At 46.6% G+C, this 15,223-nt stretch overlaps 1 protein-coding gene across 1 annotated transcript in view; it reads left to right on the forward strand.

Moving 5' to 3' along the window:
- Positions 1 to 12,608, forward strand: part of sik3 (SIK family kinase 3) — a 38,234-nt gene extending 25,626 nt beyond the window's left edge. The window contains exons 17-26 of the mRNA XM_042063904.1: positions 2,271 to 2,412; positions 2,979 to 3,098; positions 4,319 to 4,377; positions 4,820 to 4,929; positions 5,260 to 5,560; positions 7,154 to 7,935; positions 8,624 to 8,793; positions 10,302 to 10,431; positions 10,925 to 11,051; positions 12,510 to 12,608. Of these exons, the coding sequence (XP_041919838.1) occupies positions 2,271 to 2,412; positions 2,979 to 3,098; positions 4,319 to 4,377; positions 4,820 to 4,929; positions 5,260 to 5,560; positions 7,154 to 7,935; positions 8,624 to 8,793; positions 10,302 to 10,431; positions 10,925 to 11,046 (1,936 nt within the window). The 3' untranslated portion in view covers positions 11,047 to 11,051; positions 12,510 to 12,608. The remainder of the gene's footprint in view (positions 1 to 2,270; positions 2,413 to 2,978; positions 3,099 to 4,318; positions 4,378 to 4,819; positions 4,930 to 5,259; positions 5,561 to 7,153; positions 7,936 to 8,623; positions 8,794 to 10,301; positions 10,432 to 10,924; positions 11,052 to 12,509) is intronic.
- Positions 12,609 to 15,223: the final 2,615 nt, after the last annotated feature.

A 15,223-nucleotide genomic window follows, 5' to 3' on the forward strand; every position in this document is an offset into this window, starting at 1 on the left:
TCACCCCCCCCTCCCCACACTCACACACACGGTGTTGTTTCTTTTTGGTTTATCTGTTGCATCTGGCCCACTGTATGCCGCACCCCAAGTGCCTGGTGCCGGCCCCGTCCCGGAAAGACCTGCGTGCTAAACCTGGCGGGCCCTTGATCCGCTGACCCGAGCACGGTGACAGATTCATTGATTGGGTGGAAGGCCTGCCCTGCCGTGCCCCGTATCAAAGCTGAGGCCAAGGTTGTCCCAGGCCGGCCTTACACAAGGCCCTGGTTACCAGCACGGCCCATTTGTTTTGTACGTAGTGATGGAAATAATCATTTCCTGAAAACAAGATTTTATGTGATGATTTCAAAAAAAAGGGAAGAAGGGTAATATTCTCCCCCTACAGTAACAGTGTTATGTAAGGCCATTTTATGTGTGTTCAGAAATAGAATAGATTGCTGTGTGACCCCCTTGGGCAGTATACTAGGCTGTGTCTGACCTTGAGCAAGCAGTAATTTTTAGGATTATCGGCTAGGGGGGAAAAAAACCTCTCAGATCGCTGGTGGGATTTTGCTGTGTGACTGCCATCGTGACCATCAGGATGTTGTTATGCGTTGCCATATGTCCGTGTCATACACTGCTGCGGTCAGATGGCGTTTCCTTTTTTAGCAGTGTGTGCCCTGAAGAGTGGACTAAACCACTGGATGGTATGAAAATGGCATTAAAGTACTTGAGAAATGGCGAAAGTCCATTTGATACACTAAGCTGAGCTTCTCGGTGTTAAGAGGCTAAGGGGAGACAGTGGCTGGGGCCAACTCTCCCTCTCTTTTAGCTGAAGTCACGTAAAGGGTCACGTAAGGCCACAGCTTTGGTTGACTGCTGTCATTGACCATTGTGACTCCATATGGCATGAAACAAATGGACAGTGATTGTATATGTTTTCATACATTTGGGAAAGACTGGGCTGAAAAAGAGAATTAACATCTCAAGTTAAAAGATCTAAAAAGTGGATCTATTTTGAGGCAGTTTCAGTACATGAAATGATATTCAATCAATCAGAGCTGGTATATATGTCATATGGTCAAAATAGATTAGATAGAATAGAAGATATTTTATTGTCATTGTACACAGACACAACGAGACATTGTTTGGAACAAACCTGAGATGCCCACAGATTGGCTAAAAAAGCATGAAGTAGTCAAATGTGACATATTCAACATTTGATGTGTTGTCTATGTCCTGTTTGCAGATAAATATGGGTTTACAAGATTTGCAAATGATCACATTCTGTTTTTATTTGCATTTTACACAATGTTCCAACTTTTTCTGATTTGGGGTTGTCCAGGTGGCTTTGACGGTCAGTGTCTAAACAGACATGGGTGGGTGATGGGTGTTGTCCCAAGCTGTTGGTTTGGGATTGATGGATTCTCCGCCACAATCTCTGCTTGCTCTCAGCACACCCAGAATAGCAACTGGACTAATAGGCTGTAAAGGCCAATGTTAATTAGATTATCTGTGAGTTTGTTTGTTTGTTTGTTTGTCTGTCTGTGTGTGTGTGTCATGCCGACTTATGTTTGTGTATGTTATGCGTGCCCACCATGTGAGGCTGTATTTGTATGTGTCTGTGTGTATGTTTGTCTGATGGTGTGTTATTTAACTCTGTGTGGTTGTCTGTGTGTATGTCTGTTTGTCTGATGGTGTGTAATTTATGTGTGTTTGTGTGTCTGAGTTTGAGTATCTGCTCGTCTGACTGTGTTATATTTGTGTGTATAAGAAAAAATAGTAAAGGTTTTCTCTTTTTTGGATTGATACAGCAAAGTGGTTTATTCCAGTGCAAATGGTAGAAAGGTTCACAAAGGTTCAACCTATGCCTGCCATCGGCATATTCTCTGAAGTTCTGTCTCCTTCGTCCTATCTGGGTGAACTACTTTGTCCTGTTTGCGTGAACTACTAAGTCATTATATGCTAGTCTCAATGCAAATTAATCTGGCTTCTACCCAGATAGCCTTTTGTCCTATGTATATGATAATTGAGTTAACCTCACACCTTTGGCTGGGATGGTTTTCAGTGGCTTACCCCCAAAACCCATTCTACGATTGCTGGTGTTTCACACCTCACCTGGCGCCAAACCGTCTGGCCCGCCATCAGAACATCAGAACTTTATCTTGGTTGGAGAAATTATATCACATACAATTCGGCAGGATTCATTTCTTACATGTGTGTGTGTGTGTCCATGTGGTTTTCTGTGTGACCGTTTGTGTGTGTGTGTTGACTCTATCTCCACTCTCCTCCAGGACCTCCTATAAGGACAGTAACACCCTGCATCTTCCCATGGAGCGCTTCTCTCCTGTCAGGCGCTTCTCAGATGGAGCTGCCACCATCCAGGCCATCAAAGCCCACCTGGAGAACAACACCCTCATCCGACAGCTCAAACAGGTACACACACACACACACACACACACTGAAGCACTCTCAAATTCACACAGGTACAACCCAACGCCCCCCACCACGCACACAAACCAATTTAATCACACTTAAATGATTTTTGCACCAGATCCTCATATGTGCTGCACGCTACTGAAAAAAAAGGTCCTTATGTGCACTCCCCCCACCTGAGGGACCAGGTCCTTATGTGACACCCCCCCCACCTGAGGGACCAGGTCCTTATGTGACACCCCCCCCCCCCCCCCCCCCCCTCCACACACATACACACCTGAAGGCCACCTTGTGTCCTGGTCTAACCTGATCAGGGAGACCAGGGCATCCAAGTGCAGCAGATGGGGCAGAGTTAGGTGTTCTAACTTGAGGTTAAGATGGATGAGATGATGGGGGGGGCAGAGGATCCTTGCAGAAGGCTATTTTGGGGGGGGGTCTCAATCTCAGTCAGATGGTCATGTATCAGTCAGACCTTGTATGTATAAGAATATCATGTTTTGAATAGATGAGAATTCAGCATTTAAAGCATGCACTTCAACATGAGTATTTTTTTTTGTGTGTGTCAGGAGTGTGAACAGCTGCAGAAGATGTACGCTGGGCCGCAGGATGAGAAGCTGCTGGAGCACACTCAGCAGCAGCATATTCTGTACCAGCAGGAGCAGCAGATCCTACACCAGCAGATACAGGTCTGTACAAACACACACATACGCACTCACTCTCTCTCTCTCTCTCTCTCTCTCTCTCTCTCTCTCTCTCTCTCTCTTTATTTCTTTCTCTCTCTTTCTTTATTTCTTTCTCTCTCTGTCTCCCTTTTCTCTCTCGCTCTCTCTCTCTCTCTCTCTCTCTCTCTCTCGCTTTCCAGCTCATTCTATATTAGCACAGACGGATCTGCACCCTTACACACACACACACACACACACACACACACACACACACACACACACACATTCTGCTGAAGACCGCTGATTCTACAGCAGGAAATAGAGATCAGATCACCACTACAAAATATATTCTTGTATATATACAAGATATATATCTCTTTCTCTTTTCCTGCCTGCCTGACTGCCTGTTCTTTCTCTCTGTCTCTCTATCTCGCGCTGTCTGTCATTCTAAATCACTCTCCCACTCTCTCTTTCACACACCTATTTACCCACACACACACACACACACACACGCACACGCACACACACCACAGTGTGCCTGTGGCGTGCCAGCAGGGCCATGGCACTCTGACCCAGTCTCTGCTTCCTCTTCCTTCCTATGTCTCTCCCGGCTCCATTAGCCCTCTGACACGGCACTGCAGACACACACTCAACACTAGCTTCTTTCATATCTGTGCTCTTCCAAAATGTGCAGCATTTGGATTTGTTTCTAATTCAGTGTTGCTTCAGTTGTATGAGCGTTTAGCAGGCCTGCTTGATTGATTGATTATGGCAAAAATCATGATCATGATTATTTTGGTATATATCACAATTGTTTAAAAAGATCCCTAAGTGATTAAAGTGATTTAAACTTTTTACAACTTAATACAACATGCCAAATTGAATAACTGAAATTGAAATTCAATACTGAGTAATTACACAGTCCCACCATTTAGTAACCATGTTTACTTGAGGACTATGCCAAGTGAACTGTATTTTGTGTAAGGCAAACTGATATTATCTGGCCATCCATTCATTTCCATTAGTGCATTACATAATGGAGGACTAGATCAGATGATTCACTCTGTTAGTCTATATCATTTGGTCATTTGTTGTAATCTATAGTAATCTCGTTAATTTGGCCCATTTTTATTTTGTTATGGTGGTGGTATGGGCAGTTGTTTGTCTTGTGTGAGACCTTATTTGATGAGAATAAGCCATGGTATTTTTTTGACATTCATTTTGATCCTCTCCCCCTGCCGTAGGCCCTCTCTTTGGGACATGGAGAAAGCCAGCCCGGCCATCTTACTCACCAGCTACAGAGGTGAGTGATGCGCGCGCACACACACACACACACACACACTTGCTGTGTTAATATGCTGGATACACTCACCAGCTGCTGCACACTCCTACTGCATTTTTGAGATGAGCTGCAGTACAAATCAGTAATACCTTTAATCGGATTCTTTTTCTTCTGCTTTGATCTCTTCATTCTCTGTGGATGTTGAGTTTGGGAAATGTAGTTTTTCTGATGCATGTACTATGATGTTTATTACACATTACATTACACATTAGCCATGGAAGTTGCATAAGTGTGTGGTTAATTTTCATTATTTCCTTTTTGCCTTTTACTTTCTCACACACATTCTCCTCTCTCTTCTTTCTCTCTTATTTCTTTCTCTCTTTCTCATTAATTTCCCTCTCTCTCTCTCTCTCTCTCTCTCTCTCTCTCTCTCTCTCTCTCATATTTCGGTCTGTTTCCTCAGGTTGCGCATCCAGCCCTCCAGCCCACCGCCTACACATCCCAGCAATCACCTCTTCAGGCAGCCCAATCAGAGCCCGCCTCCCGGGAGTGCAGGGATGATGCAAGGACACGGTGAGTGTCTCCTCTCCTCCACGCTTTCATGGACAAGAAATCATGAAAGATCTTTTTTCAGTTCATGTTCTTCTTTCTTCTGCATTGTATTCGTGCACTTGAGTGACCCTGGTCTTCTTTGTTTTTCTGTGTGTGTATGCGTGTCTTTCTGTGTGTATGTGTTTCTGTATGTGTGTGTGTGTGCACGTGTCTGTGTTTCTGTGCGTGCGTTGTCTGTGCGTGCGTTGTCTGTGCGTGCGTGTCTGTGTGTGTTTCTTTGTGTGTGTGTCTGTGTGTGTTTCTTTGTGCGTGCATGTGTGTGTGTGTGTGTTTGTGTGCGTGTGTGTGCAGGTGGGCTGCCTGGAGTGCAGTACCAGCATGCTCCTTCCCTCTACCAGCCCTCGGGAGGGAGCCCGCCCCCCACCAGCCTGCCCCGCATGGCCCTGCCCAATCAGCAGCAGCAGCCGCCGGCAGGGCCCGCCCGCGGAGCCGTGGGATTGGCCCAGGGCATCCCGCAGCAGCAGCAGGTGACCATCCAGGTGCAGGAGGTAGAGCTGGGGGGCGGGGCCCAGCGGCAGGGCTTCCTGTCCACGCCGTGCGGCCACCGCGTCCTGGGCAAGCAGCTGAGCGCCGACAACGCCGAGACGCACAGGTGACCTTTGACCTCCTCCTACTCCTCGTCCTCCTCTTCCTCCTCTCCAACTGCACTCCCTCTTTCATCGGTCCCCTCTTCAAAACATCTACCGCCTCGCATCAGCTTGGACTATGGTTTCATTTTTCCCCCTTTTTGGTTTGGTTTTGTACTTTTTTTTAACAATTTTGTCAGCTGTTAATCTCTATCAGATACACATCCTTTTATATGTCTCTCTACCTACATTGTAACCGTTACCCTCATTTGTTACTTTGGTTTTGTTTTGTATTGAATACATTGATGCTCATAATGTACTCTGATTTTTTTTTTTTTCACTTCATCAAGGCATACATACAAAGACTTGCATCATGTCATACGTACAAAGAGTGCATCATGTCAGTTGTGAAGTTAGAACACTGTGTAACAGAGTGTGAATGAGTTGAATTTGATCAGAATGCAGAAAATATTCATTTTCCATACCATAGTATTTTATTGGGTTTTAGTATGTTGTAGCAAGTTTTTTTACAAAAAAAAAAATAAAAAATAATATAAAAAGTGAAAGACAATATGTGGGAAAGGCCTTAGGGGAAAAGGGGCTGTCCGCCAAAGGATTAACGGAAGACTTGGCCACGAATCCATGTTCATCTGTCACAAGCTCCAGCCCTTGTATGCAGCACTGTAAGTGGCCAGTGAACCTGTAGTGGTAGAGGTTCCTCCCTTCCCCCCCACGTGACGACAGCAAATTCCAGCAGAATCTCTGTGATCTCCGCTAGGATCTGGTGATGATTGTGGTCTGTGTTTGTGGTTGTCGACATATTCACTGAATGGTGGTACAACATAAACATCATAAGCTCCTGGGAAGGGAAGTGATTGGAGAAGACATTCTGTTCCTGTCGTGGTCCCTGCATGACATTGACCCTGTTCAGTGAATGTGATCTTGTGATCTCCTTGTCTTATTGCCATTGGAGGAGTGTTGCCCTGGTGTTTATGCCTCTATGCCGTACCCCAAATCATCCCTGCAGCCCTACTGACTGTAAATCGAGATGTTTGCACGGCCGTGTGTGTGTGTGTGTGTGTGTGTGTGTGTGTATGTGTGATTGATTGAGTGTGTGTATGTTTTGTTTGGATTTTGCAGCGCGATGTCAAATTTGATGTGGTAGTAGAGCGCTGGGCAATGATTGACACTGAAAAAGTGTCCATGTCAGTGAGAACCTGGCATAAGGGTTGATGGCCTGTCCACAGCATCTTGATATACAGTGGTTTTCAGGATTTACCTCTTGCGGACTGTGTGCATAGCAAAGACTCTAGGCTCATCTTTCTCGCCATTGCCGTCTCCCGTTTCTCACTTTCTTTCTTCCTTCCTTGCTTCTGACCTTCCTTTCTGCCTTTCCTTCTTTTTCCCTCCTTTCCTTCCTTTCAGTCTTTTTAAATTCTTCCTTCCTCACGTTCTTCCTTTCCTACCTCACTTTGTTTCCTATCTTTCTTTCTTTCTTTCTTTCTTTCTTTCTTTCTTTCTTTCTTTCTTTCCCTCATTTCCTTCCTTCCTCCTTCATTTCTGTTTTTCTTTCTGTCTTATGCTTTGGCCTGTCCTTATTTGCTTTTTCTCTCCTGCAGTCGCAGCCTGAGCCGGTTCCACTGCTTATCCACGGCGTACGACCAGTCCCAGTTCAACCCGCACCTGTTTGGCGAGGGGGCGCGGGGGTCCGCCGCCGGAACCAGCATGGTGGGCGGCTACAACCCCTACCTGCAGGGCACCTCGCTCAAGGTGCCCGGCCTGGACGGCTACCAGGGCGGCGCGAGCCTCGGTGGCACGGTGGGCAGCTACGGCAGCCCCTCGGCCCTGCAGCAGGCCCTTCTCTCGCCCACGCCCATGGAGTACCAGCGCTCGGCGCAGCCGCACGTCACGCCCACGCTGCAGGGCCTGCTGTCGCCGCGCCACTCTCTGACGGGCCACGACCCGCGGCTGCCCCCGCAGGACCTGGCCGCGCTGCTGAAGCGCCAAAGCCCGCGCCAGGCTCCCACGCCGCCCGCCGGGCCCCAGGACTACAGCGAGCTGCTCCTGCTGCGCCAGCTGAGCCAGAGCGAGGCGCTGGAGCCGCCGCCGCCGCCCCAGCAACCCGCCCCGGTGCCCGGGCAGTCCATGGGCCAGCAGTACCACCCGCTGCTGCAGATCCGGCCGCCCGACTGCCAGGCGGGGCCCGGCGGCCTGGCCCACTCGGAGAGCATGGAGGAGGACGAGGCTCCGGGCGGCTACGGGCACGGGCACGAGGGCCTGCTGGCCAAGGCGTCGGCCTGCGCGGAGCAGCACAAGCTCCTGGGGCCGCCCCGGGGAGCCACGCCCCCCTACGCATCGCCCACGCACAGGCACGCCTACATGAGGAGCGGCACTGCACGGGGTGAGATGCGTGCGCACTCTCTAGTTCACTCACACACGCACACCTTGCTTTATACGTCTTGGTCTGCACATACACATCTTCCCTTGCGCACAAGGGAACCTGGCAACAATGCCTGAGAATTCAAAATGGATTTGAAAATGGATCATTATATATATTATGTCCGCTATTTTTTACTAGAACTTTTTACTTTGAACTTTTTCGTAATAGTTGTCAACTAGTCGTTATATATACTGGAACATTATTGCTAGTGCTATATGTTGGGGGGGGGGATAACCTTTTCCTGATGACCAGAACAATTGTATTCTGGCACCACATTACACTGCTTTTTACCCAGTGCCAGGATTAATTTGATAATGGTGCAGTTCTTGAAATGAGTATTTTTAGTTCATACTTTACTTCATAATACATTTTTAATTGATCACGCATTGAGCTATTTTATGACGTTGCATAACTAAAGTGGCCAAGCTAAGTTAATTATGATGCTCTTTCATTTATGTAACAGCCTGCCAAACAAATGTAGGCATGTTTTTCCCTTATTTACCTTGGATAGACAAAAAAAACAACGTAATTCAGGAACACGACACCAAATTTGAAAAAATCCCATCAAGGCTGCTGTTATGTAATCCCATCTGACAGCTCAGGTGTGTGTTAGTTGACTCCTCTCCTCTTCCCCCCCACCCACCTGCAGACTCCGGGAGTGAGCATGTGGACTGTCGGACGGCGGTGGGCCAGGCCATGGAGGGACCCGATCACAATGGCGTGGGTTACGGGGCCCAACGGGGGCCGCAGGGGGACGGGTATCGGGCCCGCGGGCCCCTGCAGCGCCATCACACCATCCAGACCTGCGACGACGCTTATGTGAGTAGCCACTCACACACACACACACACGCGCTGCCTCTGAGCGATTAATTGAATTTTAAATTATGGTGATGGATTCCAACGGTTATGAAGGCGTCATCTAGATAAAAACTATTATTTTGCTGCATTCCATTTCACAATGATGCTGTCATTCGTCTTGTTTTTATAAAATCCAGTGCACTTAAAGCTCAAAGTATTGAGTGTTCGTGTCGAGACAAGATGACATAAACATTTGCTTTTCAAATGGTAGAAATTCATGATGAAATGTACTGCTACATTTGTTAGCAAACTAAAGATTTTGTTTGATGCTACATGCCTCACCAATGGGCCAATTAACTAACACTAACCAGTGAGTACAAAACAACCCATAGGAAAAAAAACCTTGAAATGACATCTCAGCTGTACAAACAGAATAGCCACTTCCAGAAAAACAGAGTATCCACTTGAACTTGAACCTTAGGAGGGTTATTTTGCAGCTGAACAGGTGAAGAGCTGAGCTGATGATATTTCTTGTGAGACAGAAATTTTTCAAGACAAGAATTTTTCCTTTGGGAAAGCACAAGTTATCCACGCTGTGGATGACTCAGTGTTTGATGGGAAAACGTTACAGTGTTACGCTCACGTCATATCCCTCAAATGCCATGATTTGGATGCTTTGGATAAAACCGTCAGCTAAATGTAAATGTAAATATGTTCCCTATCTGCATATGCAAAGGAGATTCAAATCTTTAGATGGTTAATATGGTTGATATGTGAGTCATTCAGTCAACTATTTACTTTCACCTAAGACAGAGAATGTGCTTTATGTGGGCTAGTGACCACAAACAAAGGGCAATATAACTGAGCTGTACTGTACTCGTAATACAACAGAATTTAAGCCTTGACAGTGTTTTATTCTGATGATATTGGTTATGTCGGACTTAGCAGATGGTTATGGAATTTAGCAGATGCTTTTGTCCAAAGCGACTTATAAAATAAGACATTACAAAAGTTAAAAATGAGGCATTTTATTACAAAAGTTAAAAATGAGGCATATTAAGGCAGCCGTGGCCTACTGGTTAGCACTTCGAAAATGTAACCGGAGTGTTGCTGGTTCGAACCCCGACCAGTAGGAACGGCAGAAGTGCCCTTGAGCAAGGCACCTAACCCCTCACTGCTCCCCGAGTGCCGCTGTAGCAGGCAGCTCACTGCGTCGGGATTAGTGTGTGCTTCACCTCACTGTGTTCACTGTGTGCTGAGTGTGTTTCACTAATTCACGGATTGGGATAAATGCATACTATATACTTATACTATACTGATATTTCATAATATGAATGGTCAACAAGAGTATGACCATATTGTATAACAATTTGATAAACAAATAGCTTGGGTTAGTGTTCTGCAAAACACAACTGTGTCTGTGCTTTTAGATGGCTTTACGTATATCATAATTATGGACACAGTGACCTCTAGTGTTCAGTCTGTGAGATTTCATCTGTGTGAATATTGCTGTTGTCCCCTCTTTGCAGGACCAAGCAGAGCCCATGTCGGGAATGAGCCTATTGGCTGGGAAGGCGCTCAGCTCCGCCCGGATGTCAGACATCCTCAGCCAATCATCTCTGACGGGAAGCCAGCAGCTGCACCAGAGGGAGGAGTCAGGTGAGTGTTTCAGAGCACATACACACACACACACAGGCAAGTACATGAGCACACATACGTAGGTCCATAATTATCAGCAAAACTATGAGCACTACCAGAGCTCAACGTTAACTTTTAAAAGTGGTTAAAAGTAGTTGCCAGCTTGGCAAGCAGGCATGAGGTTTTGGTTGCCATAGCCAACCAAATCTGGTTGCTACTTGTAACAATTTGGTAGCCAAGGGCAATTGGGCAACCATTATGTCGAGCCCTCAGCACTACCACTTGTTACAGTGACATTTGTGTGCTAGACTATTTACTGTTAGTGCTTTGGTCTTTTGGCATTGTTCAGGGTGGCAAAGCAGAATTTGCATATTCAGCTGCATTAGCTCAGGCAGATGAGCTTGTTGGTGCATGATACTTGGCACTTGTCTAGTAGCTTTAGGCTCACACACTGTCTGTCAACACACTGTCCATAGGGTGTGTGTCTAAAGTGTGTGTGTCTCTCTCCATGCAGTGTGTGATGTGGAGGGAGAACTCCACTCTGCTGCGTGCTACCCCTCCTCCTGCACCAGCGACATGCTCCTCAGCTACAAGCCGCCTGACCTGCAGTACAGCATGGAGCAGGCAGGGGTCTAACACAGGTGAGTGTGTGTGTGTGTGTGTGTGGCTTAGTGTAATCACAGAATCTTTGGTTAGTGTATGTGTGTGTGTCTGTGTGTTTCGGGAAGAGTGGTGACATTCTGAATATGAAAGAGATTACATAGGGTCTAACATGGGAGGGTTTGAGTGTGTATATATGTGGAAGAGAAAGGCTAACACAGGTGTGTGTATGTGTATATTTAAGAGCAGGAACCATGCAGGTGTGTGTATGTGTATATTTAAGAGCAGGAGCCATGCAGGTGAGTGTTTGTGTGCATGTAGAAGAGTCAGGCAGGCTACACCGGACACATAACTAAAACATTCTTTTAGTGAAGCATATGCTGCAACAGTTAGCTTCCACTGTAATGGATGTAACTGGCTACTCCAGTCATGCAGCGGCAAGCAACAGATTTCCTATTGTTCGCTATGGTTCAGCAGCGGAAAAGTGTAAGAGCAAGGCTCATCGATATTCAGTTTAGGCAATAGAACGTGCATTGTTCGTGTAACTTAGGAACGAGATAGAACTTATTATGGTCTGAGCGTTTTTTACCGCTGCCGCTTTGTTATTTCCAGTATGATCCCCGCCTAAAGGTCTTGACTGCGTGTAGGCACAGATACAAAGTGTTGAGATGTTAAAATAGACTGTGGGGCTGAGTTGGCGTTTAGGACCCGCTCTGAACGTTAGTCAGCAGGAACATTAGTCACTCTGGCCTGTGAGTGGAGCTAGAAGAGGCTCTGTCAGACAGTTGTAGCAAGAGCTTTGACGCTCCGTGAGTTAAAAAGTGTCGCTTCTTCTGCATTTGTTTATATTTATTATTTCAGCGGTTGCTGTTATCCAAAGTGAGAATCACATTCAAGCTACAGTGCAGAGGAGACCTTAGCTAGGAATTACTACTGCTTCAGTTCATACTTCTGCTAGAGGATAAGAGTGCAGGCATTAGAAGGATAAGGTGGGGGATCACACTGGCAAGCGGCAGGTTTCCTATTGTTTTCTATGGTTCGGCAGCGGAACGGTGCAACCTTTTAAAGTGCAACGTGACCGTATTCAATTGTCAGTTTAGGCAAACCGTTTGTGTTACTTAGGAACGAGATAGAACTAATTAGGGTCTGAGCGTTGCTTTACGCTTTCCGCTTGCTGCTGGCCAATGTTATCCCCCGCCTAAGAGTGCAGACATTATATGCATACTAGTCAAAGAGTCCTGAGTTGGGCGGCGATTATAGGCAGGGATTATAGGATGGGTGAAACCTCTCCGGTGAAGTAAAATTGAATAAACCAATCACATGCAACCAGTGCTAAATCTGTTATTAATTAACTTCGGCCTGACTGTCCATTTCAAGCGTCTGACTTTGCATGATGAATGTGTGTTAGGTTGTTAGAATAGGAGGCATCCTTGGAAGAGTGCTGACCTCTGACCTCTCCTGTGCTTCCTCCTCCTCTTCCTCCTTTCTTCCTCCTACAGGGGCGTCCGCTGTGTATAAAGGTCCATATCAGCCACCTGTGTTGAACAGCATCATGCCAAACCGCCATTGTCTGTCTGGAGGGGGCACCGTCAGTCTTTGGGGGGGGGGGGGGTGCAGGGGTGGGGGAGGGGGGGGGCTGGGAGTGATCTGGGTGGAGGGTTGAAAGGGGGGTGGGGTCGGGGGGCATAATCCACCAACCCCCTCCCTCACCCACCTCCTCTGTACATTAACCAAACAATCGTTGCCATTGGCTCTCGTCCTTTCATTTGCTCTTCCATCTGATTGGATAGGCTGCAGGGCGCTCCCCCCACCCCCTGCCCCCCCTTCTTCTACCTTGTCCCTCTTCACCCCATTGGCTGTTTTTTTTGTTCCCCTTCCCTCTTTGGCCCCGCCCCTCATCCCTTACCAGCCACCTCTCCCCTCACGCTCCTTCTCTTAACTGTAGCCACGGCAACATGCTATGGCAAGTTTTAAGGCATAATACAGTCTTACACACACTTAGACACTTTTACAAACACACACACACACACACACACACACACACACACACACACACACACACACACACACACACACTCAACAAACACTTCACACAACACTGCACATTCAAAGTACATAAAAAAACCTGCTTTAACACTCACAGACGCGTCACATTCAGCCACAGACCCAAAGTATTCACATAAGCCTGTGCTGGGGGTTGAGGGGTTGGTTTGGGTGCACTTCCTTTTCTCCTACCCCCCCTACTGTGTTCCAGTGGATCATTCCGGAGCGGGCTGTGATCTCAGAGCCTCTAAAGGCCCCCTTTTCAGAGCAGCCCACTGCAGGCGGCTGGTAGGGGTGAGCAGTGGGTGGTGGGGGGCTCAATGGACACTCTCAACCCCCCAAGTGGAGCTCAGTGACATGGAGATCGCACAGGACAGCAACCAGCTCTGGTTTTCTCTCTCTCTCTCTCTCTCTCTCTCTCTCTCTCTCTCTCTCTCTCTCTCTCTCTCTCTCTCTCCCTCTCTCTCTCTGTCTCCCCCCTTTGATTTTCTTCTACTGTTTCCTCTTCCTCCTTGTTGTCATTCTTTCTCTTAATTTTTTTTAACGATGCATTTTTATGGCTAATGTTCATGTAGAAATTATGATCATTATTGTTATTACTGTTTTCTGTAAAAGAAGTTTTATTGTTATTACAATTAGAATGATTATTATTATTATTATTATTATTATTATTAAAGGAGAAAAAACTGTTCTATGTTGCAAGAAAGACAGCGTTTTGTTCTGATCACATATGTAATTCTGCACTTTCGGTTCCTGCAATCTCTCTAGATACTATTTTTCCTTTTCTTTTATCTTTTTTTCTTTTCCATGTAACGCTTGTTTTCCTGTAATTCGATCCTGTATAGTTCTCCTTTTCTGTTTTCAGACGCCTTTTCCTCACTGCCTCGTTCATTCATTTCATCCATGTTCTTCATTCCATCTGCTCTCCTCTTCCTCCTCCTCCTCTTCCTCCTCTCTTTGTTTGCACCCTCTTGTCAGTGACCGTTTGTGGCATTGTAGGTAGTTTTGATTGGACATTTTCTCCCCCTGTTCCTGTACAGCAATGCCATGTAAAGACCGCAAACGTTATTTCTGTATCAAAGAGGTTTTTTTTTTTTTTTTTTTTTTTTTTTTAATTTTGTTGTGTTTGTTTTGAAGGCGTCGAGGAGGCTGTTTTTATATTGTTGTTGATTTGTAATTTTTGATGTCTTGAGATGTCGTCTTTTATTTCCTGGATATTGAGATTTTTAGCCAAAAGAGGACAGGGGAGACTGAGAGAGGCTCTTTTGTTGTCATAAGTGATTGTTTCTTATTGCTTTATTATATATATATAAAAAAAGATAACTTGAAGAGGAGAGTGTAATTACTTTTTTGTTTTTCAGTTGCTTTTTATCATTTCACTTGTTGATGTTGTCATTGTCGTTGTTCTTGTTGTTGCCGTTGTTGTTGACGTCTTGTGTCCTCGACGCCCAGCCGAGAGTCAGGCTGACCTGGGAGTCCTGTGGCCCGTTGGATTAGGAGTCATTTGGACTGAGGCACGATGTGAACACTGAGACATATCAGTTAAACTAACGCGTCAAGAGAGGGTGTCTTTGGAGCTCCCATCTCACCACAACCCCTTGCCTCCCCCTCCTCTCTCTCTCTCTTGCTCTCTCACTCTCTTGCTCTCTCTCGCTCTTCACTTTCTCTCTTTTTCTGTCTCTCCCTCCATTTTCTCTGCTATAAACTGCCGCTCCCTCTCCTCTCGGCCCCTGATCAGTCAGGGGGTCGTTGGCCGAACTCTGTTAGTCTGCCCCACACAAGGAGGACCAGACACAATCACGGCTCTCTCCCCTCTCCCAGCTTGTTTCTCCTCTGCCCCCCCCCCACGCTTCCTTCTAGTGCCAGACTGCAGGATTTCAAATCAAAGACTCCAAAGCAAGGGAGAGGAAAGAAAGGGAGTAACCCCCACCCCACGTCTACCCTCTGCCACCTCATCCTTCTTCACCCCTCTCTTTCCCTTCATGCAGTACTGTATGTTTAGTCGCCAGCCGATATGAGGCTGAGGTGAGGACCGTGTGTCTTGTGACATGACGTGACGTGCGGTGCTGCGCCGCTGGGGAGGTGAAACGCGCCCCTTGTATCACGAGCATCCTCCATGGTTCCCGGAAAAAAGAAATCACACAAACACACACACACACACACACACAGT

This window comes from Alosa sapidissima, chromosome 15 (assembly GCF_018492685.1).
Source record: "Alosa sapidissima isolate fAloSap1 chromosome 15, fAloSap1.pri, whole genome shotgun sequence".
Classification (NCBI taxonomy): domain Eukaryota; kingdom Metazoa; phylum Chordata; class Actinopteri; order Clupeiformes; family Clupeidae; genus Alosa; species Alosa sapidissima.